The sequence below is a fragment of the Ptychodera flava genome, chromosome 7 (assembly GCF_041260155.1).
Source record: "Ptychodera flava strain L36383 chromosome 7, AS_Pfla_20210202, whole genome shotgun sequence".
Classification (NCBI taxonomy): Eukaryota; Metazoa; Hemichordata; class Enteropneusta; family Ptychoderidae; genus Ptychodera; species Ptychodera flava.
In genome coordinates this window covers 20,356,877-20,383,599 of record NC_091934.1, presented here as the reverse complement: position 1 = coordinate 20,383,599, position 26,723 = coordinate 20,356,877, and the positions used below count along the sequence as shown (strand labels likewise).

General features: G+C 38.8%; 1 protein-coding gene across 1 annotated transcript in view; it reads left to right on the top strand.

Moving 5' to 3' along the window:
* The first annotated feature begins 376 nt into the window (after window positions 1-376).
* LOC139136370 (ADAMTS-like protein 1) overlaps window positions 377-26,723 on the top strand; it is a 39,147-nt gene continuing 12,800 nt past the window's right edge. Inside the window, exons 1-26 of the mRNA XM_070704095.1 lie at window positions 377-517; window positions 1,133-1,310; window positions 1,948-2,090; window positions 2,269-2,445; window positions 2,921-3,103; window positions 3,840-4,016; window positions 4,858-5,034; window positions 6,165-6,347; window positions 7,433-7,609; window positions 8,299-8,475; window positions 8,854-9,036; window positions 9,326-9,502; window positions 9,704-9,880; window positions 10,287-10,469; window positions 10,859-11,035; window positions 11,224-11,400; window positions 17,899-18,081; window positions 20,451-20,627; window positions 21,268-21,444; window positions 21,624-21,806; window positions 22,376-22,552; window positions 22,809-22,985; window positions 23,528-23,710; window positions 24,069-24,245; window positions 24,708-24,884; window positions 25,843-26,025. Coding sequence (XP_070560196.1) covers window positions 377-517; window positions 1,133-1,310; window positions 1,948-2,090; window positions 2,269-2,445; window positions 2,921-3,103; window positions 3,840-4,016; window positions 4,858-5,034; window positions 6,165-6,347; window positions 7,433-7,609; window positions 8,299-8,475; window positions 8,854-9,036; window positions 9,326-9,502; window positions 9,704-9,880; window positions 10,287-10,469; window positions 10,859-11,035; window positions 11,224-11,400; window positions 17,899-18,081; window positions 20,451-20,627; window positions 21,268-21,444; window positions 21,624-21,806; window positions 22,376-22,552; window positions 22,809-22,985; window positions 23,528-23,710; window positions 24,069-24,245; window positions 24,708-24,884; window positions 25,843-26,025 — 4,581 coding nt within the window. The remainder of the gene's footprint in view (window positions 518-1,132; window positions 1,311-1,947; window positions 2,091-2,268; window positions 2,446-2,920; window positions 3,104-3,839; window positions 4,017-4,857; window positions 5,035-6,164; window positions 6,348-7,432; window positions 7,610-8,298; window positions 8,476-8,853; window positions 9,037-9,325; window positions 9,503-9,703; window positions 9,881-10,286; window positions 10,470-10,858; window positions 11,036-11,223; window positions 11,401-17,898; window positions 18,082-20,450; window positions 20,628-21,267; window positions 21,445-21,623; window positions 21,807-22,375; window positions 22,553-22,808; window positions 22,986-23,527; window positions 23,711-24,068; window positions 24,246-24,707; window positions 24,885-25,842; window positions 26,026-26,723) is intronic.

Genomic DNA, 26,723 nt, shown 5'->3' with positions numbered 1-26,723 from the left:
CACTGGTATGCCAAGGTTATCTTTCAGAAGAGATTTTACTTTTTCTTCTGAAGTATTCCAGCTCTCTGTAGGGTCGTTCTGTGGGATTCCATAGAAAATGAGGTTGTTCCGTCTACTTCTGTTTTCCAAATCGTCATTTGCACGCCTGAGTTCGCTGTTTTCTTTTGTTAGTTGATCCAATTTCGAATGTATTGCTTGCAGAGTGTCACTATTAGATTCAAGATCGTCCAATTTTGTTGTGTTACTTTGAAGTTGTTCTCGGACTTCGGACATCTCGTCCTCCATGTTGTTCATTCTACTTTGTAGCAGCTCTAACTTTTGGTGGACAAATTCAGACTCTGAAATTATTTTATCTAGTTTTTCATTTATGCCAACAATGTCCTCTTTTGTGACCGGTTCATTCGTGGATCGTAGTTTTGGTGGCCCGGGATTTAATTCCACATCACCCGCAATCACTAGAAGCCCGATAAAACACAACTTTATCGATAATGACATGTGGCAATTCAGCAATGGTATGGTGAGGGCGGCCATATAGTGTCTTGTGTAGGGCTGAGAGAGAGAGAGAGAGAGAGAGAGAGAGAGAGAGAGAGAGAGAGAGAGAGAGAGAGAGAGAGACATTATATGGGGAGCTATCGTTATCGGGAACACAATTTTCTTGACCTTTTAATCGCCAAACAGTTAATTTTAAGAAACACTTATTTTTTTTTAAATACTGGATTTATATACATAAACAAACCATACACCCTAGAGAAAACTGTCTCAAGGGTCCATGCACAAACACACATACTAACACTTATGTATGAATCTATGTATGTATGTATGTATGTATGTATGTATGTATGTATGTATGTATGTATGTATGTATGTATGTATGTATGTATGTATGTATGTATGTATGTATGTATGTATGTATGTAGGTATGTAGGTATGTTGGTATGTTGGTATGTTGGTATGTATCTTTATATCTATGATATGCCATGGGAATCGCAAAGTACGTAAACTCCATTGGACTTGACAAGCAAAATCAATGGCTGGAGAATTTGTTTCATAAATCAAGTAAATAAAACACGCCTTTCTCTCAATCAAGACTGTGTCGTTGATTTTAAGAATTCCTTTCTATCTTGACAAACAGTGTTCAGCAACCTGTGGCACATCATTCAGAACAAGGACAGTGAGTTGTGTAGTGACTGGCACGATCACTCCGGTAGATGGCACAAACTGTGTAGCTGCCGGCCTCACCCTTCCGACCAGTGTTGAACTCTGCACCGTGTCAGCCTGTCCAGTGTACGCATTCGATGTCGGAACCTGGAGTGAGGTAATTACAATACTTTTTTTCGCGAAGTTGGCGATTTTTCAGATTTTTTTAGCCTCTACGTTAAAAGAATATAAAGCAATGAGAAAGAATGGTAATAGCTGATATATACTTAAGAAACCTCAAGCTGAGTGAGAAACAGGGAATATAAGAAACAAAATGCTAATATTTAGGTAGACTGAAGATCCGTCGCTGTAGGGCGCTCTCTTCAAGGTGTCACACACTGAAAACATGCATTGTAAAAGTTTGAGAGCATGAAACTTTTGCTCAGACTTTCCTGAATGAAACTTTCAACCATTCACTTACCAAATCAACAATGAAAATCGGAGGTCTCCGTACAAAGTTTGAAACTAGCGAAACAAATTACACAAAATATTGCTATATTTGAAATTCAAAATGGCCGCCATTCCTGCTTGTAGGGGGGAAATTAAATTTTGGATTTTCGAAAAACTAAGACGGTGAAAATCTTTCTTTACCCGAGAGCTTTAAAATGAGCCCCACAAGTGGTAGATCAGAAAAGAATTGTAGAAATTTGATTGTCCGAATATCTGTCCCCGTGGCGCATTCTACCTTAACACAATCCTACTTTGACTTTTACAGTGTTCTGCAACCTGTGGAAGCTCCTTCCGTGTGAGAACTGTTGAATGCTAGGGAACTCACAACTGATACCCTGGTCGACGACAGCTTGTGTCTGAATATTAACCTCATCAGACCAACTGCACAAGAAGAGTGTATCGTGCCCGATTGCGTTGTATTTACCGTCGGCGAATGGGGAACGGTGAGACGCCCTTATTTTGTAATTTTGTTAATTTTGTATCGATATCTAAATATTCTCTGAGTATCTGAGTTTTGACTGTATCTCGTGCTTATTTTAATATGCCAATTGTTTTAAATGATGATTATTGTAAAGAAAATTCTTCGATGGAATGTCAGAATATTTCCCTTTTCGTACACAGTGTTCAGCAACCTGCGGCACCTCCGTAAGGACCAGGACCGTGACTTGTGTTGCCGTTGGAACCGACGTCGTCGTGGACCAAGCACAGTGCCTGTCCGCTGGACTCACCATTCCGTCGGCCGTTGAAAACTGCGTTGTGCCAGATTGTTACACGTACAGCATCAGTGCCTGGGGAGAGGTAAGTACTTCAGCGAGGTGTAGCATCTCTTCGAATAGGCCGACCATGTCCGAGCTCTTGTTCATGTATATACGTAGTGAGGTTTGGTCAGGAAGTTTTAAAGTTCAGATTCACATTTATAGCTGAGAACTCTTAATAAAAAATGTGTTGTGTTGTTGTCAGGTTCTCGTAAACTCATGTTCAAGTTGTTATTTTCATTTGCCACCTGATAACATCTAACCTCAGTTAGTCTGCGGTGTCAACATCAATATTATTCTACTGTATTTACAAGTACAGGGGAAAACAAACACAATACAGAAATGTGTTGATGTGAACCATGCAATATTTTCGGTTACCTGTTTTGTGAACTCTGAAAGCTAAAATGTAAACACCATATTAACAAATCGCATTCTATAGAAGTACGTTGTAAAAAAGCGTCAAAGGCGTTTTAATGATGATTTGTTCATGCCAATTGTTTTTGTATTGTTAAAAACAGTGCTCCGCAACCTGTGGTTCATCATTCCGAACAAGAACGGTCACGTGTGTGGTGAGCGGTACCACCACAGTTGTAGATGACTCTAACTGTGTTGCATCCGGACTCACCGCTCCAACCGCCGTTGAAGTTTGTGCTGTCGGCGATTGCCCAATATACGTGTTCGAATCTACCGAGTGGAGTGAGGTAACTTTTATAAAATTTGTTTTGGTGACGGTGGTAATTTTTGAAGATTGTCTGTCAACCAAGAATTCAGGAGAGGGAAGAAAAAACGGGTGATACTGAGCTCAGCATCGGAAAATCATCTTCGACAAAACTAGTTCATCCCAGTATGTTACCGATATCAAAGCCACACAGAGCGAGCTGGAGCTTTGGTATTTTTCAAAAATCCAATATGGCGGCGGAGGTCACATGACTGCGCGCCATTTTACTATCAAATTTCAAAGACCTTGCTTGCTATACACCAATGTAAAGAAAATACATAGATTACACAAGTTAAAGGGATACGGTAGTCGGAACTGCGCTCAAAGGTTGCATGGGGCCCATACGACCAATGTAAACACTGTATTCAAGGTATGAATGTGAATGATTAAAGTTAAAACATGTCTGTCATAGTCTACATCGTATAATTTCAATGTTGCAGCAATGATGATGAGGTGCATCCGGATATCGTGCACGAAATACATTGTAATCAAGAAGCTCGGACAGGCGCAGTTCCGACGACTGTTTCCCTTTAACACGCATAGAATATTTAAATATTGACGACAAGAAGCAACCCCAGTTTTACTTTCTCCTTATGAAGATACTATGTCATCAATTGATGAGTTGTGTGACGCGCACGATCAAGATAATATAAATTTTATTACTTTTTATGGAATGCCGAAACACACCCAGTTCGTCACATTGACTGTTTTATTTACAGTGCTCAGCTACCTGTGGCAACTCCATCCGTGTCAGAACTGTTACATGTAGGGAACATTTGTTTGATGTCGTAGTTGACGATAGCTTCTGTTTCGCTGAAAACCTGGTCAAACCAACCGCCCAGGAACAGTGTATTGTGCCCGATTGCGTGCAATTCACTGTCGGTGAATGGGGAGAGGTGAGCTTCACAATTTTGTTTATTTTTTATGTTAGTGCACAATTAAGGTAGAATACGCACCTCGGGGACAGATATTTGGATCCTCAAACTTTTCCGATTCTTTTCTGATCTACCACTTGTGGGGTTCATTTTAAAGCTCTTCGTGCGAGAAAACTTTTTCCGTCTCAGTTTTTCCAAAATCGAAAACTTTATTTTTCTCCATACGTGTAACACAGGAATGGCGGCCATTTTGAACTTCAAATATCGGTAAATCTTGGGTAATTTGTTTCTCCAGTGTCAAAATTTACACGGTGACCCCCGATTTTTTTATTCTTGATTTTGAAAGAGAATTGTCGAATGATTCCTTAAGGAAAGTTTGAGCAAAAGATTAAGTCTTTCACATACTACCTTAAGGTAGGTAGTATGCTCCTTGAATGTGAAAGGCTTAAACTTTTTCCTGCACTATCCTAAATAAAAACTGTCGACCATTCTTACCAAACAAAGACAAAACCAGGGGTCACCAATGCAAAGTTTGGTACAAGAGAAACAAATAACCTGGCATTTACCGATGGTGAAATTCAAAATGACCGCCATTCCTGGGTGAGCGCTGTGAGTAAGGTGTTAAATTTCGATCGATTTTCACAAAACTAAGTTGAAGTGAATTTTTCTGACTTCAAGACCTTGTAAATGGACCCACACGGTGCGGTAGACCAGAAAAACAAAAGGAACACTCGATAGCCTGAATATCTGCCACGGAGACGCACTCTACTGCAACAGCAGTTCCTTGTCTTCATCACCGAGTGCAAGACTCTCTCAAATTCTGATTCGTGGCTAAACATTAGCAATGTCTCTCCGTTGTCAGTGTTCAGCAACCTGCGGCACCTCCGTAAGGACCAGGACCGTGACTTGTGTCGCCGTTGGAACCAACGTCGTCGTGGACCAAGCACAGTGCGAGTCTGCTCTACTCACCATTCCATCGGCCGTTGAAAACTGCGTTGTTCCAGATTGTTACACGTACAGCATCGGTGCTTGGGGAGAGGTCAGTATTAAAGGAACAAAGTCGGCCATTTTTCATGAATTTAGTTTGATGCAAGATATTACTTATATTGTTTGACATGTTGAAAGATAATGAATGGGTGACCATGCATGTATTCGACACCGGTTTTAGGCAAATTAAATGAAACCATTGCAAAAATGAATTAATGGTCATGACCATTAATTCATTTTCGCGTTGGTTTCATGTATCTTGTCTAAAACTGGGGTCGAATATATGCATGGTCACCCATTTATTCAGTATCTTTCAACATGTCACACAATGTAAGTAGTATCTCGTATCAAACAAAATTCATCAAAAATGGCCGACTTTGTCCCTTTAAGATTCTCGTTTATCTATTTTGTACTGAGGAGTCTAAAATGATAGTCCATAGCACTTCCATTATCAAAAAAAATTGACATCACTTTCTTTTAAGATATGTCAGTAAGATAAGGAAAGGATGTCATAAATGAATAAGCTGTCCGTTGAACGGTAAATACATTAATTTTAGCTTATCACCAACCTAACAAGATTCATAAACAACAATCCCTCTGTTGTTTCCCATTCAAAAGATTTTTTCTCGCCATTCCAAAGGTCGGTGAATCGTTTCTACCAGAAGGACTTATAGCACAGTAGAGATGACATTTTGGTTTCGTTTACGTGCGCAGCCTCCTGGCTGCAACTTTGTTGAAGATAAAATTCTAAGGCACTCCATGTGTGCTAGGTTCATATTCAGGCTCAGGGCCGCCTCTGGGCCTTTCGCAAAATTGTGATAAGATAAGAAAAATGTTGGTCCACCTTCACAATGTACTTGAATCTCCCACTAGTCACTTTTCGACCTCGCCGTAGACCAACTGTATTGGCGTTAACTTGGTTCAGAGTTGCCCATTATTTACCTACAATTAAGGCCCGGTCTAAAACATGTGTGGCCTTTGAATCCACGCCTTAGACTATAGATACAAATTAGGCCGTCCCTGGGCCGACCAAGGACCTATGTAGCGAGTTCATATTGGTTTGTTAAATACCAGAGCCGACTTCGAGGCATCCCAAACTCAATAAACTGAACGTACATGTCATATCAAAATCTGTCTTTCATGTGTTTGTAATGTTCTGCATAATTGCGTTTCAATCGACAGTGTTCAGCAACCTGTGGCACCTCCTTTAGAATTAGAACTGTCTCCTGTGTAGTGAGTGGTACTACCGATCCCGTAGACAGCTCGAACTGTGCCGCTGCCGGCCTCACACTCCCCACCAGTGTGGAACTCTGTACCGTCCCTGCCTGTCCAGTGTACGCATTTGACGTCAGCAGCTGGAGTGAGGTAACTAGTGGTTTTGCATATTCTTAAGGTAGAACGCACCTCGGGGACAGAAATTTGGGCCTTCAAATCTTATCAATTTTCTTCTGACCTACCACTTGTGGGGGCTCATTTTGAATCTCTCAAAGAAAGAAAAGTTTTGACCGTCTTAGTTTTTTGAAAATCGAAAATTTTATTTTTTTCCATAGAGTTAACACGGGGATGGCGGCCATTTTGGATTTCAAATATCGAGAAATCGCAAGTTACTTGTCTCTCTAGTACCAAAGTTTGCACGGTGACCCCTGATTTTTATTCTTGCTTTGGTAAGAGAATTGTTGAAAGTTTCACTGAGGAAAGTTTGAGCAAAAGTTAAGTCTTTCACTTTCGAGGTGCATACTACCTTAAATCGATAATTCGTCGCAAAGTGTTTCAAAAAGGCTTCTCCTCATCGTGGACGGTAGGAAAAGGCTTTTTTGTACAAAGTGGGTCCATATATTTTACAAATCACAGTTTTGTATAGTCCAGGGTCTGAACTTCGAAAGTTCTGAAAAAAAATGAATAAGCTTTTACCCTTTGAATCTGCAAAAAAACTTAATATACACACAGTGTATGTGTATTTGTAAAGTATTTTCAACATGAAAAGTGAGCATCTTTCCAATCTCATCACAAAGATATTGAGGTAGTATATGAATTGAAAGTAACAGACTTAAACATTCGATCAAACTTTCCTCAATGAAACTTTCTAATTTTCACAATCAAGAATGAAAATCAGACTTCTTGCAAAGTGTTGGTACTGGAGAAGCAAATTACGTAAAATTTTCCCTATATATTAAAAACAAAATGGCTGCCAACCCTGTATTACAGTTTTCGTATTTTGAAGACGGTGAATTTTTTTCTTAAGTTACGCCAAGAGCTTTACGATGGGTCCGAACAAGTTGTAGATGAGCAAAAATTGTAAAAATTTGAGAGTCTGAATATCTGCACCCGTCTACGTTAAGATAATTCGAAAAGTTCACGACATCTGCGAAGTTGAATGACTTTTTTAGGAACTAAATATGCAACATTTATACATAACCGTTTCACCCTTTTGACTATTTATTTGTTCACAGTGCTCTGCTACCTGTGGAAGCTCCGTCCGTGTGAGAACCGTTGAATGCAGAGAACAGACAACTGACACCCTGGTCGATGACAGCCTGTGTCTGAATATTAACCTCATCAGACCAACCGCTCAAGAAGAGTGTGTTGTACCTGATTGCGTGGTATTCACCGTCGGCGAATGGGGAGAGGTGAGCCTGTCCGAGTTTGTGGCGATTTCATAATTTACAATCTGCCAAATTATTTCCGCTATTAAGATAGGACACCCTCGAAATTAAAAGACTTTCCGTAAGAAAACTAAAATCATTCCTTTGGGCGCCGGCGAAAAACTTTGTAACAGATAACCCATCATTTACCGACGCAATTCAGAATGGCTGCCATGCCTATATGTAAACTCTATGCGCAAAACTGAATTTTTTAGGTTTTTCACAAAAAGTAAGCCAGTGAGAACTTTGGTTACTTCATGAGCCTTCAAAATGAGTCGCACATGAGGTAGACCAAAAAAGTATCGTAAATGTTTTATGACAGTCCGAATATGGATATCTGTCCCCTAGGCGCATCCTGCTTTAACCCTTTGAGTGCTGCAATATTTCCCACCAAAATTTTAGCCCAACATTTTACCAATTTTTATGAATTTTTCTGTATTTTTGTTTTATAATTTTGGATCAAATGGACATCACATTTCATTGGCTACAGTTTTTCACCAAAATTTTGGCAAAAATCTGAAAAAAAAAATTGACTGGGGCACATTTTATAAAGGTGACAAAAATTGACTTTGGCGCTCAAAGGTGGGGTCAAAGGGTCAATACCTGTGAAGAATGTTGGAACTCTTTTCAGGGCGTGCTAAAATCGTCAAAACTTTCCTTTCCTTCAATTGTAGTGTTCCGCAACTTGTGGTACATCAACAAGGACCAGGGCTGTAACATGTGTTTTACTTGGAACCGACACCGTTGTAGACCAAATACAGTGTCTTTCAGCCGGCCTCATCGCGCCATCAGCCGTCGAAAGCTGTGTTGTCCCAGATTGTTATGTATACAGCATCGGTGCCTGGGGAGAGGTATGTAATTTGTAAAGTTTACTTATTTTAAAGATTACTTTTTGTGAAAGCACTTTTTTGTTTGAGCTTCATTTAGATGAGGATTAGAGGGTGAAACATGTGCAAAATCTCAAGACAGTGTCCGCGTGTTTCCAATCTTTATCGATATTCTACAAAGCGATACATAATTCAATCATTCTTTCTTTGCTTGCCAGAATTCATATTTCTCGCGCAGACTATCGAACCACCTTCCATGTTTTATATGATTTGATGGCGAATGAAAAACAAAATTTGAAATTTTCAGAAACACTTTCGCAAATATAATTATATATTATATATATTTGGCATGACAAAATTATTCCGAAGTAATATGTGATTTTTTATGATATTTTCCAACAGTGTACTGCCACCTGTGACACATCGTTCAGAATAAGGACAGTCTCCTGTGTGGTTGTCGGTTCAACTGTTCCAGTCGACAATGCAAACTGCGTCGCTGCAGGCCTTGTGATACCTACCCAGGTTGAACTATGTACTGTGCCTGCCTGTCCAGTGTACTCTTTCGAGGTTGGCGCCTGGAGCGAGGTAAATTTTGTACCTACATGTACGTTCGTTAACGGCAAAGTCAGTCTGCAGCCTGAGATAAATGTTTTAGATGTGAGATTTGAACATTTCAAGCGTGTGTAATTTCTGCATACAGAAAAATTGTTCTCAATGAAATATTGTATCGAGTATTATCTAAAGTACATTGTTTTAGGTTCACATGTCTCGAAGCTATAAAATTTGAATTACAATGTGAACGACAATATTTTTGAACACGTGATCAACACGTGATAAATGATCCTTTGTTGAATGCTTACCTTGTGTCCGACAGTGCTCGGCTACTTGCGGAATCTCCATCCGTGCAAGAACCGTCGAATGTAGAGAACTGACATCCGATACCCTGGTGGATGACACTTTCTGTCTCGAGCGCAACCTGGTCAGACCGACTTCCCAAGAAGAATGCGTTGTTCCCGACTGCGTGGAATTCACCATCACTGCGTGGGGAGAGGTAGGCTGCTTTGATGATGTAATCACTAGTTAGTATGGCGGGGAAGTTTGTGAGATTCAGAACAACGCCTTTAGTACACATATTGCAAACATGTTGAATTACTTCATAAATTTAATGCAACCGCTTGCAATCGGCTGTGATAATTTCAGCAATTCAATTTTGTTTTTTATCTCAACTCGATGTTTGTTTTTCTCATGACAGTGTTCTGCGACCTGTGGCACCTCAGTCAGAACCAGAACAGTAACCTGCGTTGTCCTTGGAACGGACACGGTGGTAGATGAAGTGCAGTGTACCGCAGCTGGCATAGTCGCGCCAACATCAGTGGAAGACTGTGTTGTGCCCGATTGTCACTCATACAATGTCGGTGTCTGGGGAGAGGTGGGTACCAAGTGTTCTTCTTATCTATTCCGTAAATGGAGAATGTGCCTCTAGGTCTGATATTCGGACTAAAAAACGTTTTGGTGTACGGCCGATGGGGGCTCATTTTGAAGTCCATGGAGTGAATAAAGTTCTCACCGGCTTATATTTGTGAAAATCAAAGTTTTTTTCCATGAAGAGTTGACAAACACAAGGACGGCGGCTATTTTCAAATAAATGTGTCAAGAATTATTGGGTAATTTGTTTCTCTATTGCTTAAGTTTGAACGGTGACGCCTGCGTTTTATTTAATCTTGATTTCCGGGGGGAAGGGTGGCTTGACTGGTTCGGGTAAAAGCTCAAATTTAGCTGTTGATCAGTACAGTCAGTTAATAACAAAAATATTAATTTCCCACATTTTAAACCAGTGTTCAGCAACTTGTGGCACCTCGTTCAGAACAAGGACTGTATCCTGTGTGGTGACCGGTACCAATGAACCAGTCGATAACAACAACTGTTTAGTTGCGGGTCTTACACTGCCATCAAGCGTTGAACTTTGCACTGTGCCAGCCTGCCCCGTCTATGGCTTCGAAGTTGGAACATGGAGTGAGGTAAACCTGCCACACTTGTTTTGCCCATGAAAATTACATATTGCCATAAATCTATTGTTAATATGAAAAAAATGACGATTTTAATACCCAGAAGCGAATAACTTTGAATTCATCATTGAAGTTCTGCGACATGTTTTACACCAGCATGACACCATTTCATAATTATATATGGGGTGTTTAATACTACTTTGTGGCACGTTCTTCTATTAAGACATAATTTAGCAAAAATCCCTCTGTGGTAGCGTTTCGCGAAAATCGACAACCGAGAAGTGGTCGCTTAGGTTGCTGTTTTTTTCAACTGAAACAACCGATAAGATACGTGACGTTTCTGTGTTCCGTGGTCGTGGAAACAATTTAGTAAACATGTGTTTTGTCTTTTTGTTGAATAGTGCTCAGCCACTTGTGGAGTTTCCATCCGTGCGAGAACCGTTGAATGTTTCGAACAGACCACTGGTACTTTAGTCGATGACAGCTTCTGCCTTGAGCGCAACCTTGTCAGACCAGACGCCCAGGAAAATTGCCTCGTTCCCGATTGTGTTGAGTTCACCGTCGGCCCATGGGGAGAGGTATGTCGTTTATAGTGGTCATGGTTCTTTTAGTTTACACTGAAGACATAGGCTTGGATATCGTGTGCTTTGCACCTTAATCTACTATTTCGTTTGCTTTGCGCAACTATTTTCAGTATTAAAAATGTGAATTTACTTTTCGTTAATTTTGACCTCTTTGATGACGTCAACTCATCTCTCTGTGACAGTGTTCTGCCACCTGCGGTACTTCATCGAGGACAAGGGCTGTCACGTGTGTTATACTCGGAACCGACACTGTTGTAGACCAATCGCAGTGCACCTCAGCCGGGCTTGTCGCTCCAATATCCGTCGAAAGCTGCGTCGTACCAGATTGTTATACATTCACCGTTGGAGAGTGGGGAGAGGTGGGTTGTGATCTATTTCCTATGTGAGGATTCGATTTCTTTCCAAATATGAGCTTCGTTCGATATATAAAGTGTTGAAATTTTCCAATTTTATCTGGAATGTTCTCACCGCTAGTGTACTTACAGTGTAAGTAGCTGTCACTTTTGATGATTTTCTCACCGTTTTTATGTTTTACGCCGATTGCAAGTTTTTTGCTCTACTTTCCAAAGTGTGTAGAAACGCGAAGTATTTGGCTTGTCAACATTGCGTCTGAGCTGACAAGTTCAACACTGTGTATCTTATCATACTCCGCGGAGTAGGACAAGAAATACTAGCTGGCATTCAAAAAGCAAAACAGTGAAACAATCTGTAGAGATAGCTACTGAACAAGAGAAAGAGGTTCATGTAATATATAGTCCCGTGGGCTAGAGGGGGTCTACGTGCACCCCCCCCCCACAGGATAACAAACCTGTATTTTTCAGAACCCTTGGGATCCCTAGAATACGAAATGGAATTTTAACAGAAAAAATATAGGGACGCAATAGCTGTTATGGTCATGTTTTGAAGGGTACCGCAAAATCACGATTTTCCAAGCCAAATGCATTTTCGTCAAATCTGTCTTCTTGTAAGTCATGTGCTGAGCTCATTTTTAACATAACCTCACTTGTTTGGTATCATTAGAAAGGGAATTTATTCCTCTTTAAGATGACATATTGCACTATGCAATATCTTCTACAATTTTTGTCAAATATAACCAAAACTTACCCCTTACCCCAAAATTTAACATTACAAATTACAGAAAATCTCAAATTCTACCAATTTTTTAGCTAGGCATAATAAAAAATGCAATGATTTGTCTGAAATCTGTTTTATTTGATACAGGGACATGTCAGAAATATGAAATAGACTTTTAACAGAAAAAATATTGGGAATCTACAGCTGTAACAGTCATATTTTGAAGGGTACCACAAAATCATAGTGTTGCAGATTTGCATGCATTTTTGTTAAAACTGTCTTCCTATAAGTTATCTGCTGAGCTTGTTTTTGAATATAACCTGGCTTGTTAGGTATCATTAGAAAGATAATTTACTAATCGTTAGAATGACATATTGTAACATGCAATATCTTCTATAGTTTTCATGATATATAACCGAAACTTACCCCATACCCCAAAGTTTACATTGAAAATTTCAGTCATAGCTAAAACCAAATTCTACCATTTTTTTAGCTTGACACAAAAAATCTGGCCGTTTTTGCTATTAAATCTATTTTATTTGATACAGGGACATGTCAGAAATATGAAATAGACTTTTAACAGAAAAAATATTGGGAATCTACAGCTGTAACAGTCATATTTTGAAGGGTACCGCAAAATCATAGTGTAGCAGATTTGCATGCATTTTTGTTAAAACTGTCTTCTTATAAGTTATCTGCTGAGCTTGTTTTTGAATATAACCTGGCTTGTTAGGTATCATTAGAAAGATAATTTACTAATCGTTAGAATGACATATTGTAACATGCAATATCTTCTATAGTTTTTATGATATATAACCAAAACTTACCCCATACCCCAAAGTTTACATTGAAAATTTCAGTCATAGCTAAAACCAAATTCTACCATTTTTTTAGCTTGACACAAAAAATCTGGCCGTTTTTGCTATTAAATCTATTCTATTTGTTACAGGGACATGTCAGAAATATGAAATAGACTTTTAACAGAAAAAATATTGAGAATCTACATCTGTAACAGTCATGTTTTGAAGGGTACAGCAAAATCATAGTGTAGCAGATTTGCATGCATTTTTGTTAAAACTGTCTTCTTATAAGTTATCTGCTGAGCTTGTTTTTGAATATAACCTGGCTTGTTAGGTATCATTAGAAAGATAATTTACTAATCGTTAGAATGACATATTGTAACATGCAATATCTTCTATAGTTTTCATGATATATAACCATAACTTACCCCATACCCCAAAGTTTACATTGAAAATTTCAGTCATAGCTAAAATCAAATTCTACCATTTTCTTTACCTAGACATATAAATTCCGGCATTTATTTGTATGAAATCTATTTCATTCGGTAATGGGTCATGTCAAAAATATAAAATAGACTTTTAACAGAAAAAAGATTGGAATTCTGTAGTTGTAACAGTCAAATTTTGAAGGGTACCGCAAAATCTCAGTATTCCTGACTTGCGTGCATTTTTGTCGAATCTATCGTCTTTTAAGTCAACTGCTGAGCTTGTTTTTGAATATAACCTGGCTTGTTAGGTATCATTAGTAAGATTATTTACTAATCTTTAAAAAGACATATTGTAACATGCAATATCTTGTACAGATTTTTATGAAATATGACCAAAACTTACCCCATACCCCAAAATTTACATCGAAAACTACTGTCATAGCTAATGTCAAATTCAAGCAATTTTTTACGCAGACATAAAAAATTAGGCAATTTTTTGTATGAAATCTGTTTTATTTTGTACTTGGCCATATCAGAAATATGAAATGAACTTTTAACAGAAAAAATATTGGGATTCTATAGCTGTAACAGCTGTATTTTGAAGGGTACAGCAAAATCTCAGTATTCCTGATTCGCATGTGTTTTTGTTAAATCTGTCATCTTATAAGTCGTCTAATGAGCTTGTTATTGATTATAACCGGGTTTGTATAGTATCATTGAAAAGGTAATTAAATAGTCTTTACAATGACATATTGTAACAGGCAATATCTTGTATAGTTTTCATGGAATATGACCAAAACATACCCCATACCCCAAGGTTTATATTGAAAGTATTGTCATAGATAACGTGATCAAATTCCGTGAATTTTTAGCTAGACATGATAAAAATAGCTCTGTTTCGGTATTAAATCTGTAGTATATGGTACTGGGTCATGTCAGAAATATGAAATAGACTTTTAACAGAAAAAATATTTGGACTGTATAGTTGTAACAGCCATATTTTGAAGGGAAATGCAAAATCGCAGTACCGCAAACTGGCACCTTTTTTGTTAAATTCTTCTTCTTGTAAGTCATCTGCTGAACTTATTTTGTGACACAACCTGGCTTGTGAGGTATCATAAGTAGGGAAATTTATTCTTCTTTAAGATGACATATTGTAATATACAATGTCTTCATAGTTTTCCTGGAATATGGTCAAACTTTACCCCATACCCAAAAAGTTCAAATCGCAAATTACAGCTTATCTTAAATTCTACCATTTTTGCTGCACATAATACAAAAGGCAATTCTGTTTTAAAATCTGATTTATTTTTTACAAAAGTATGTCAAAGTATAAAATTAACTTTTAACGGGAAGATGATACAATTTAGTAGCCATTTGGATCATTTTTGGAGGGGAACCCATATATTGCAAATGTATGTGTTTCGGCAAATTTGCCCTGATACCTGGGTACCCTTCCAAATATGATCCAAAAGGCTACAAAATCATATTATGTTCCTGTTAAAAGTTAATTTCATATTTTTAACATACTTTATTAACAAAAACACATATATAAAGTTACACATAAACACATAAAGTTACTAAATTGTAAAAAATGGTAGAGTTTCAGATTTGCAGTAATTTGCTGTGTAAACCTTGGGGTATGGGGTAAGCTTTGGTCCTATTTCATGAAACCTAAACAAGACATTGCATATTACAATATGTCATTTTAAAAACTAGTAAATTGCCTTTCTATTGATACCTAACAAGCCAGGTTATGTCAACAATCAAGCTCAGCAGATGACTTTTAAGAAGACAGATTTAACAAAGAAGCAAGCAAGTTGGCAATACTGTGATTTTGCGAGACCCTTCAAAATATGACTGTTACAGTTGTAGAGTCCCAATATATTTTCTGTTAAAAGTCTATTTCATATTTCTGACATTCCCCCATACCAAATAAAAAGATTTCATATAAAGCATTGCCTTATTTGTTATGTCTAGCTAGAAAATTGGTAGAATTTGACGATAGCTACGAAAGTAATTTTCGATATAAACTTTGTGGTATGGGGTAAGTTTTCGTCATATGCCATGAAAACTATATAAGATATGGCATATAACAATATGTCATTTTAAAACGTAGTAAATTAGCTTTTCAATGGTACCAAATAAACATGGTTATGTGATAAAATAAGCGCAGCAGATGACCTACAATGGGACAAAGTTAACAAAACACATATGAGTCTGCACTGCTGTGATTTTGCAGTACTCCACAGAATATGCCTGTTAAAGCCATAGAATCCCAATATTCTTTCTGTTTAAAGTCTATTTCATATTTCTTACATGTTCCTGTACCAAATAAAATAGATTTAATAGCAAAAACGGCCAGATTTTATATGTCTAGGTAAAAAAATGGTAGAATTTGGTTTTAGCTATGACTGAAATTTTCAATGTAAACTTTGGGGTATGGGGTAAGTTTTGGTTATATATCATGAAAACTATAGAAGATATTGCATGTTACAATATGTCATTCTAAAGATTAGTAAATTATCTTTCTAATGATACCTAACAAGCCAGGTTATATTCAAAAACAAGCTCAGCAGATAACTTATAAGAAGACAGGTTTAACAAAAATGCATGCAAATCTGCAACACTATGATTTTGCGGTACCCTTCAAAATATGACTGTTACAGATGTAGATTCCCAATATTTTTTTGTTAAAAGTCTATTTCATATTTCTGACATGTTCCTGTAACAAATAAAATAGATTTAATAGCAAAAACGGCCAGATTTTTTGTGTCAAGCTAAAAAATGGTAGAATTTGGTTTTAGCTATGACTGAAATTTTCAATGTAAACTTTGGGGTATGGGGTAAGTTTTGGTTATATATCATGAAAACTATAGAAGATATTGCATGTTACAATATGTCATTCTAAAGATTAGTAAATTATCTTTCTAATGATACCTAACAAGCCAGGTTATATTCAAAAACAAGCTCAGCAGATAACTTATAAGAAGACAGTTTTAACAAAAATGCATGCAAATCTGCTACACTATGATTTTGCGGTACCCTTCAAAATATGACTGTTACAGCTGTAGATTCCCAATATTTTTTCTGTTAAAAGTCTATTTCATATTTCTGACATGTCCCTGTACAAATAAAATAGATTTAATAGCAAAAACGGCCAGATTTTTTGTGTCAAGCTAAAAAAATGGTAGAATTTGGTTTTAGCTATGACTGAAATTTTCAATGTAAACTTTGGGGTATGGGGTAAGTTTTGGTTATATATCATGAAAACTATAGAAGATATTGCATGTTACAATATGTCATTCTAAAGATTAGTAAATTATCTTTCTAATGATACCTAACAAGCCAGGTTATATTCAAAAACAAGCTCAGCAGATAACTTATAAGAAGACAGTTTTAACAAAAATGCATGCAAATCTGCTACACTATGATTTTGCGGTACCCTTCAAAATATGACTGTTACAGCTGTAGATTCCCAATATTTTTCTGTTAAAAGTCTATTTCATATTTCTGACATGTCCCTGTACCAAATAAAATAGATTTAATAGCAAAAACGGCCAGATTTTTGTGTCAAGCTAAAAAAATGGTAGAATTTGGTTTTAGCTATGACTGAAATTTTCAATGTAAACTTTGGGGTATGGGGTAAGTTTTGGTTATATATCATGAAAACTATAGAAGATATTGCATGTTACAATATGTCATTCTAACGATTAGTAAATTATCTTTCTAATGATACCTAACAAGCCAGGTTATATTCAAAAACAAGCTCAGCAGATAACTTATAAGAAGACAGTTTTAACAAAAATGCATGCAAATCTGCAACACTATGATTTTGCGGTACCCTTCAAAATATGACTGTTACAGCTGTAGATTCCCAATATTTTTTCTGTTAAAAGTCTATTTCATATTTCTGACATGTCCCTGTATCAAATAAAACAGATTTCAGACAAAGCATTGCATTTTTTATTATGCCTAGCTAAAAAATTGGTAGAATTTGAGATTTTCTGTAATTTGTAATGTTAAATTTTGGGGTAAGGGGTAAGTTTTGGTTATATTTGACAAAACTGTAGAAGATATTGCATAGTGCAATATGTCATCTTAAAGAGGAATAAATTCCTTTCTAATGATACCAAACAAGTGAGGTTATGTAAAAAATAAGCTCAGCACATGACTTACAAGAAGACAGATTTGACGAAAATGCATTTGGGTTGGAAAATCGTGATTTTGCGGTACCCTTCAAAACATGACCATAACAGCTATTGCGTCCCTATATTTTTCTGTTAAAATTCCATTTCGTATTCTAGGGATCCCAAGGGTTCTGAAAAATACAGGTTTGTTATCCTGTGGGGGGGGGGGTGCACGTAGACCCCCTCTAGCCCACGGACTATAAGCTCAGAAGATGAACTCTGGAACTTTTAGAACTCACGACACTTTTCGTGTGACTAACATATCCACGATCTATATTCTACCACGTTGGCAATTAGTTTCCGCCAAAGGTGCCCAGCTGTTTAATAATCCCGACGATGGATACTTTTTTTTTTTTTTTTAACAGTGTTCAGCGACTTGTGGAACTTCATTTAGAACAAGGTCAGTGTCCTGCACCATCACTGGGACAACAACTGTCGTGGACAGCGGAAACTGCGTCGCCTCTGGCCTTACACAACCTATCCAGGTCGAACTCTGTACCGTACCCGTGTGCCCCGTGTATGGCTTTGAAGTTGGAGCCTGGAGTGAGGTAAATCCTAGGTCTTCACTCTTCTGTCTGTGTTGAGAGAGAGAGAGAGAGAGAGAGAGAGAGAGAGAGAGAGAGAGTGTGTGTGTGTGTGTGTGTGGTCGGAACTGCGCTTGTGCGACTTACGTGTTTACAAACACTGTATTTCGTGCAGGATATCAAGATACATCACTTCAAATTAGGTGCAACATTTTTTGCGGTGTCAACTGATGGAAAAAACATGTTTTAACTTTCATCAATCACCAACTTGCCTTCGATGCAATGTGTTCATCGTTCGTGTGGGTCCCATATGACCTTTGAACCGAGGTACCACGACCCATTTTTAGTCCCCGCGGACGAAGTCCGGCGGGGACTTATAGATTGGGTCCCGTCTGTGCGTCCGTCCGTCCGTCCGTCCGTCCGTCATCAACAGTTTCTCAGACACTGCTGAACCAATTTCGTTCAAACTCGGCACAAAGGCATAGCACTATGACCTACAGATGCACGTCGATTTATTTTGTGATACGATCCAATATGGCCGCGAGGCGGCCATTTTGTTGCGATTTTTCATGTCTTTGGACCATAACTCAAACATCCTTGAACAGATTCTGTTCAAACTTTGCACAAAGGCATAACACTATGGCTTTTATATCCATGTTAAATTATATCACGATACGATCCAATATGGGCGCGAGGCGGCCATTTTGTTGCGATTTTTCATGTCTTTGGACCATAACTCAGACATCCTTGAACATATTCTGTTCAACCTTGGCACAAAGGCATAACACTATGGCCTACATGTGCATGTCAAATTATTTTGCGATACGATCCAACATGGCCGCGAGGCGGCCATTTTGTTTGCGATTTTTTCATGTCTTTGAACCATAACTCAAATATCCTTGAACCGATTCTGTTCAAACTTTGCACAAAGGCATAACACTATGGCCAACATATACTTGTCAAATTATATTGCGATACGATCCAATATGGGCGTGAGGCGGCCATTTGTTGGGATCTTTCATGTTTTTGGATCATAACTCAGACATCCTTGAACAGATTCTGTTAAAACTTGGCACAAAGGCATAACACTATGGCCTTCATGTGCATGTAAAATTATTTTGCGATACGATCCAATATGGGCGTGAGGCGGCCATTTTGTTGGGATCTTTCATGTTTTTGGATCATAACTCAGACATCCTTGAACCGATTCTGTTCAAATTTGGCACAAAAGCAAAACATTATGCCCTTCATATGAACGCCTTTTTATTTCATGATATGATCCAATATGGCCGACAGGCGTCCATTTTTTTGCGATTTTCTCATGTCTCTGAACCATAACTCAAACATCCTTGAACTGATTTTGTTCAAACTTGGCACAAAGGCAAAGCACTATGGCATACATATGCATGTATCAATTAACCTTGCGATAGGATCCAATATGGCTGCAGAACTGCCATTTTGTTGGAATTTTGCATGTCTTTGAAGCATATTCAAAGGTCATTAAACCCATTTTGTCCAAACTTGGCACAAAGATCAAGCACTATGGCACACATACATGTATACATGTCAATTTACTTCGTGACATGTTCCAATATGGCTGCCAGATTGTCATTTTTGGATTTTTTCATGTCTTTGAGGCTTAATCATATGCAAATATTCCTTATCCAATGTTGTTGAGACTTAGTACAAAGATCAAGTACTATGGCATACTTATGCATGTCTACTAATTTTGTGCTACGATCCATATGGTCAATAGACAGCCATTTGATTTCAATTTTATAAACATAGGTCACTGTCCTTCAATGGACTGATTTTGTTTAAACGTGATATGGCTGCATTCTTGTGCACATTAATTTGTTTCATTATATGATCCAAATGGCTGATTACAACAACATACCCGATCCCATACCATTTCGAAAATTCCACCAAACCATGTGTATAGTATGTGCTGTCATGACACTAGAGGCAGTGAGGGCATCGTTATGTGTGATGTAATCAAAAGTTCCTTTAGTGGTCAACACCGGCAGAGATGAGTCTTTTATTGAACGTTCCTCAGATTACTTTATTATGCAATGATGCACCCGTTGCATCAATGTCATTCCACAGCTACCTAGACACCAAAGATTATAACAAAATGGACAAGCGGGGACTGTGTCATCAACGATGACCCATTTTCTTTAAGTAATATGCACTTTGTTACTTGATTGTAACGGATTCTTCACCACTCATAATGACGTAAAAATACAATGTGTCGTCGATTTTCTCCCATCATGCAATAGTAGTCGTCTTTGCAGTCCTGTGACAAAATCCAATTATTGAGAGAATGTTAAGATGGCCGACGTTTAGTGGTTAAATGGTACAGCTATAGTCGTGTTCCTCTTTATATATTACAGTGCTCTGCTACTTGTGGAACCTCCTTCCGTGCAAGAACAGTGGAGTGTAGGGAACAGACGACCAATACAGTCGTTGATGACAGTTTCTGTACCGAGCGAAACTTGCTAAGACCATCCGACCAAGAAGAGTGCATTGTTCCCGATTGTGTCCAGTTCATTGTTGGGGAATACGGAGAGGTAAGCAAACATCTAGCACTGTTTCCATCAAGTTAACCCTTTGATTGCTGTAATTTTTCCCGCCAAAATTTTAGTGCAACATTTTACCAATTTTTATGAAATTTTTCTTACTTTTTGATAATTTTGGACCAAAAGAACATGATATTTCATTGGCTACAGTTTTTTTATCAAAATTCTGGGAAAAATCTGAAAACAATTGACTGGAGTACATTTTATATAGGCAACAAAAATTGACTTTGGCGCTCAAAAGGTTAAAGGACCGGAAGCTGTGACTTTTGATGATTTCTGACTTTTTTGCTTGTGTGTCAATTGTAAGTTTATGTTCTACTCCCAGAAGACATGTTGGAATACCCAATAATTAGCTTGAAAATATAGCGTCCGTAGAGGTTCAATGCACCTACATTGTTCACCGTTTAATTCTAGCCTGAACTAAAATTCACTTGTCGACAATAAAGATGCAGTTTACACATGTATATAGGCTGAGCTGACAAGGTGTACACTGTGCATATGAAGAATCTATAGTTGACGTAAACATAACAACATCACCAAAAGGTACAGCTGCTGTTCCTTCAAATCTGCATAAATTCCAAGTTTTTGCATGCATTTACAACAACTCGATGCATCTCTGCCTTCACTGCAGTGTTCTGCCACATGCGGAGTTTCGACGAGAACCAGAAGTGTGACGTGTGTTATTGCAGGCACAAACACAGTTGTGGATCAGACACAGTGTCTCGCAGCTGGCCTGGGTCTGCCAACATCAGTGGAGACGTGTGTCGTACCAGAATGTTTCAGTTACTCAATCAGCGAGTGGGGAGAAGTGAGTAGTAAATATTTACATCTATTCTAAAAAAATGTGAGGCTTTACAAATGGAGTCACCCTCACACACAAAACACTTTTTTCTGCTTGACTAATTTAAAGCACTGCTGCTGTTTTCGATGCCCGAAGCCTCTTGCTCAAGCTAATGAGGATCTGTTCTTTCCTGTTTTGCATCCCAGTGCTCGGCAACCTGCGGAACCTCGTTCAGGACAAGAACCGTCTCTTGTGTCGTGCTGGGCACCAATGAACCCGTCGACAATGGTAACTGTGTCGGCCTAGGTCTTGTCTCACCGCCTGCCGTGGAACTTTGTACCGTGCCAGCTTGCCCTGTGTACAATTTCAACGTCGGAAGCTGGAGTTCGGTAAGATGATTTCTGCATTTAATCGCAAGGGAGAGAGAGAGAGAGAGAGAGAGAGAGAGAGAGAGAGAGAGAGAGAGAGAGAGAGTCCGACGTTTGGAAAATCCTAAAAATCTACAATATAACAAATACATGTATTTGAAACCTTTAATTGAGGCCATGATTGTACGTAAAACACTTCAATAGAATATTAACCAGTGGTACGTGGATATGCAAAGCGCATCCACAACCAAATACGAATGTAACTCTATTAGAGAAGGTACGTTAAAGGGTGTCGTCGGAACTGCCCTCAGAAGTCGTCTGCGACCCATGCGACCAATGTAAGCGCCGCATCCAAGAGGTATATGACGATTAATGAAAGTTAAAACATGTTTGTCATAATGTAGATCGTAAAATTTAAATGTTGCAGCTATTTTGTCGTAATTGTCGTGCACGAAATACATTACGGACAAGAAAGTCGCACAGGCGCAGTTCCGACGACCCTACTCTTTTAATGCGCGTACTAATCACAGGTGAAATCAGGAGTGTGATGCCGCATCACCACCACAGTAACAATGTTGTTTCCCCGCCAGTGCTCTGCTACATGCGGAACATCCATCCGTGCCAGAACCGTCGAGTGTGTGGAGCAGACGACAAATACTGTGGTCGATGACAGTTTCTGTCTGGAGCGTAACCTGCTCAGGCCAGCAGCCCAGGAAGACTGTGTCGTTCCTGACTGCGTCGAATTCACCGTCGGTGCATGGGGCGAGGTAAGCTGGACTATTTTTTTCGTCCGCAAATAATTCGATAACGTCAAGATAATGTACACATTAAGGGGTATAAGGAATCTTTTACAGATCTTTTATTGGCACTGATTTCTCTGCGGTACGTCTAATAACAAGGGACCTTCCTGCGATCAAGTTCACCCTGAGGTTGTGTCATTAGAGTCAGGCGTTTTGCACATCCTCTCCAATTTATTAATCCTGCACATGTTGTAACTTCAATCCACGTAATTCTTTTTTGCAGTGTTCTGCCACCTGTGGTACCTCAACAAGAACGAGGACGGTCACCTGTGTTATACTTGGAACAGACACCGTCGTAGACCAGGCACAGTGTGCGGCAGCCGGTCTTGCAGCCCCAACAGCCGTTGAAAGCTGCGTTGTACCAGATTGTTATGTATATGACATCAGTGCATGGGGAGAGGTAAGTGCCGTCTTGATAGATGAGCTAAAGAGAATTTGTGTCTACGTTTATCTCTTTTTATGCTGATATTTCTTCCTAGTAATGAAGAATGAAGTTTAGGATTAAAGGAAGTTTAAGGAAAAATCTAAAATTTACTGCTATTTGAACTTCAAAGTGGCATATTCCGAGTGTTTACTCGATTGGGCATATTAAATATTTAATTTGTTCCACGTGTCACAAAGTGAGTATGAGACAAGAAGCAAAACAAGCAAAATATCGTAAATATTGAGTTGTTAGAATCTCCGAGTCGTATTCTACTCATCGGTCTAATCGCTTTTTGATGATCTTTAAGATTAATAACCCCACTAAACTATATACACTGCTTGTCCCTCTCACGAAATATCTATCAAAATGTCGTCAGAAAAACAACATATCATTACATATATTTCATGCATATGACGTCAATTGTAAAGGAATACAGATCGGCCTTACGATACTCACCATGACAGTTCTGTAGCAACAAAAGCCTAAAAAGTAGTTGTCTTATTCTGTCTTCTTTTCAGTGCTCTGCAACCTGTGGTACATCATTTAGAACAAGAGTTGTGTCGTGTGTTGTGACTGGTACTAGCGTTCCTGTCGACACAAGCAACTGCGCCGCAGCCGGTCTCACAGCGCCGACTGGAGTTGAATTGTGTACAGTACCAGTGTGCCCAGTATACACATTCGAAGTTGGCAGCTGGAGCGCGGTATGTTTTTTTGTTAATTGTAGGGGTTGAATATTGAATAGCTCGAGCTGAACGTAGCGTAACTCTTACAATTCAGCACGTAAATACAAAGACGGCAGATTTTCATGTCCAACAAAGCTAAGTTACATAGGGTGATGTAGTTCTATATCTCATGGCGGCCATATTCTGAGGGTAAACCGCCATTACAGGATGGCAACATCTCAAAACTCTGTACTAGAAATCCCATGATACACAGCATTGTATGTAAGTGAAGGCATCCGGGAGCAATTTTGTTTCACTTTTTGATACCGAGGATATAGCGGTTGCATCACAGTAAGTCTTACGCTAACCTGAAATACAATCATGTTATCTCCCACAGTGCTCAGCAACTTGCGGTGTATCCATCCGCGCAAGAACCGTTGAATGCCTGGAGCAGACGACTAACACCGTGGTTGACGACAGTTTCTGTCTTGAACGCAACCTTGTCAGACCAGCTGCTCAGGAAGACTGCATCGTTCCTGACTGCGTCGAATTCACCATCGGTCCATGGGGAGAGGTAGGCTAAAGATAGTTCTTTCGATCCATACCCCATTTCGTCATGGATGTTGATATGTTTTAGTGTTATTAAGGTAGTGCGAGCCTCGAAAGTGAAAGACGTACTTAAAACTTTCGCTGAAATTTTCCTCTTTGGAACTTTCAACCATTTATGAGTATAACCAAATCAAGAATAACAAATCAGGGGTCATATTGCAAAATTCGGTACTTGAGAAACAAATTACCAATCATTTACCGAAATTTGAAATTCAAAATGGCCGTCATCCTTGTGTCACCTCTTATGCGGAAAAATAAACTTTTCGATTTTCGAAAACTTCAGGAGTAGTAAAAATTTTTCTTACTTTAAAAGCCTTTAAATGAGTCCCCACGATTGGTTGAACAGAAAAGCATTGCAAAAACTTGCGATTCCAAAGGGACATTATCGAACTGTTTATTGAAATATTATCTCTTTCTTCCGTGGTAGTGTTCGGCAACCTGCGGCACGTCAACAAGAACCAGAACTGTGACTTGTGTCATCCTTGGCACCGACACTGTCGTAGACCAAGCACAATGTCTTTCAGCCGGGCTCACAGTTCCAGCGGCCGTTGAAAGCTGCGTCGTACCAGACTGCCACACATACAGTGTTGGAGAATGGGGAGAAGTGAGTGTTGCAATTCCTATTAACTAGCTGATGAGTCATTACCGAAGACATAGTCCCAGCTTTGAGTTAACTAATTCGTTGGTAGAGTTCATAGTCTCTGGAAGTGATGACGGGGAAAAAAGACACAATTTTTTTGCGCTCTGTAATTAGTAGTGACAATATCTTAACAGCGCATGGGATATACATATATGCCGAGAAATGAGCCACCGATTTTTGGGATATTAAATACAAATTATTTCTGCGCTTTTAATTTCTTTAACAACTACATCATGATACAAATTAGCATGTGTATGGCAGAGTTGTATGTTTTAACTGTCACAGTGCAAGAAGTGACTTTAGACTATCCGTTTGAACCTAGATATAAACCCGCTATGAGCTGAAAACTGTCGTCTGTTTGAGCAGTTATAGGCACAGTTTGAAGGTTAAACCGAATAGAATGAATTTTGCTTCCTGTTTATCTGACTTGTTATCGCGCTCCGTATCAGGTTGTATGTTTGCAATTTCGGCTTGTAAGAATTTTGAAAAATTTCCAAAAGGTTGTTCTAACCGTAACAAAGGGAGACTGAATGGATGTTATAGAAGAGTGTCGTTGTTAAAATAAAGCCTTTCTACGCTTTTGATGTTAAAAATTACCCTTGACAATACATAAGCTCTTCATGAATTTGACTCCGGAATGTCTTAAAAATGGCTGAGGGCGCACGAACTGCAGCCCTATCGGTATGTCCCCATGCAGGCATCAAAAGCATTTTGTTGTAGGATGAAAGGGCTTCAGCTAAACTACGTGATATTGCAGATTTACAATGTTTTATCATTTGAAATTTTAGTGGCTTTCAACTGAATCTTCATGACGTTCAGTCTGATAACTACATTATTACGTTTAATTTAATCGGACACTTGAATGCCACATTTTTTCCACGAACGGCGAGATCAATAATTGCGACTCAATTCCTTGTTTCAGTGTTCTGCCACCTGTGGTACTTCATTCAGAATTAGGACGGTATCCTGTGTCGTTACCGGAACGGTTGTTCCCGTGGACAACGGCAACTGTGTGACCGCCGGCCTTACTCTGCCAAGCAGCGTTGAACTGTGCACCGTACCAGCCTGCCCTGTGTACTCTTTCGAGGTTGGAGGTTGGAGCGAGGTGGGTTATTGACAAGACAGCTGTTCAGTTGGGCAGTATTTTGACTTCTCGGGGATTTTTTCCGACGGTTATAGCGAATCGATCAGTGTTCAATGTACACGTTTGAGTACCCAGATCTATTGTGTATGTTTAATCATCTCAAACCGAGTTGCAAGCACGTGCGGTTTTTATCATAGAATTTTGTGAAATAAGCAAATGAGCAACAATGGCGAATATTTTACAGTAAAAGCACACAAACATGTTTAAAGGTGGTATATGCCTCGAAAGTGAAAGACTTAAACTTTTGCTCAAACTTTCCTCAAGGGATACTTCAACCATTGTCGTTTAAAAGCAATAAGAAACAAATTACCCGATATTTTAAATTAAACTGGCCGCCATCCCTGTGTTAACTTTATCAAGAAAAATAAAAAAATCGATTTTCGAAAAACTAAGCCGGTGACACGTCTTGTTACACCAAGAGCTTAAAAATGAACCCCCTCAAGTAGTAGTTTAGAAAAGAATTATCAAAGTTTGAGAGTTAGAATATGTGTCCCCGAGGCGCGTTCTACCTAAAGTCACTCACGCTGCGACAAAGCGTCTGGCACAAGCATCCCTCGTCTTTTCATAATTCACTTCATCGGTATATAAAGTCTTAAAGGTCCAGTAGCCGAATCTCTTTGTATTTTGTGATCACTGTTTTTGTTATTAAAGGTATACAG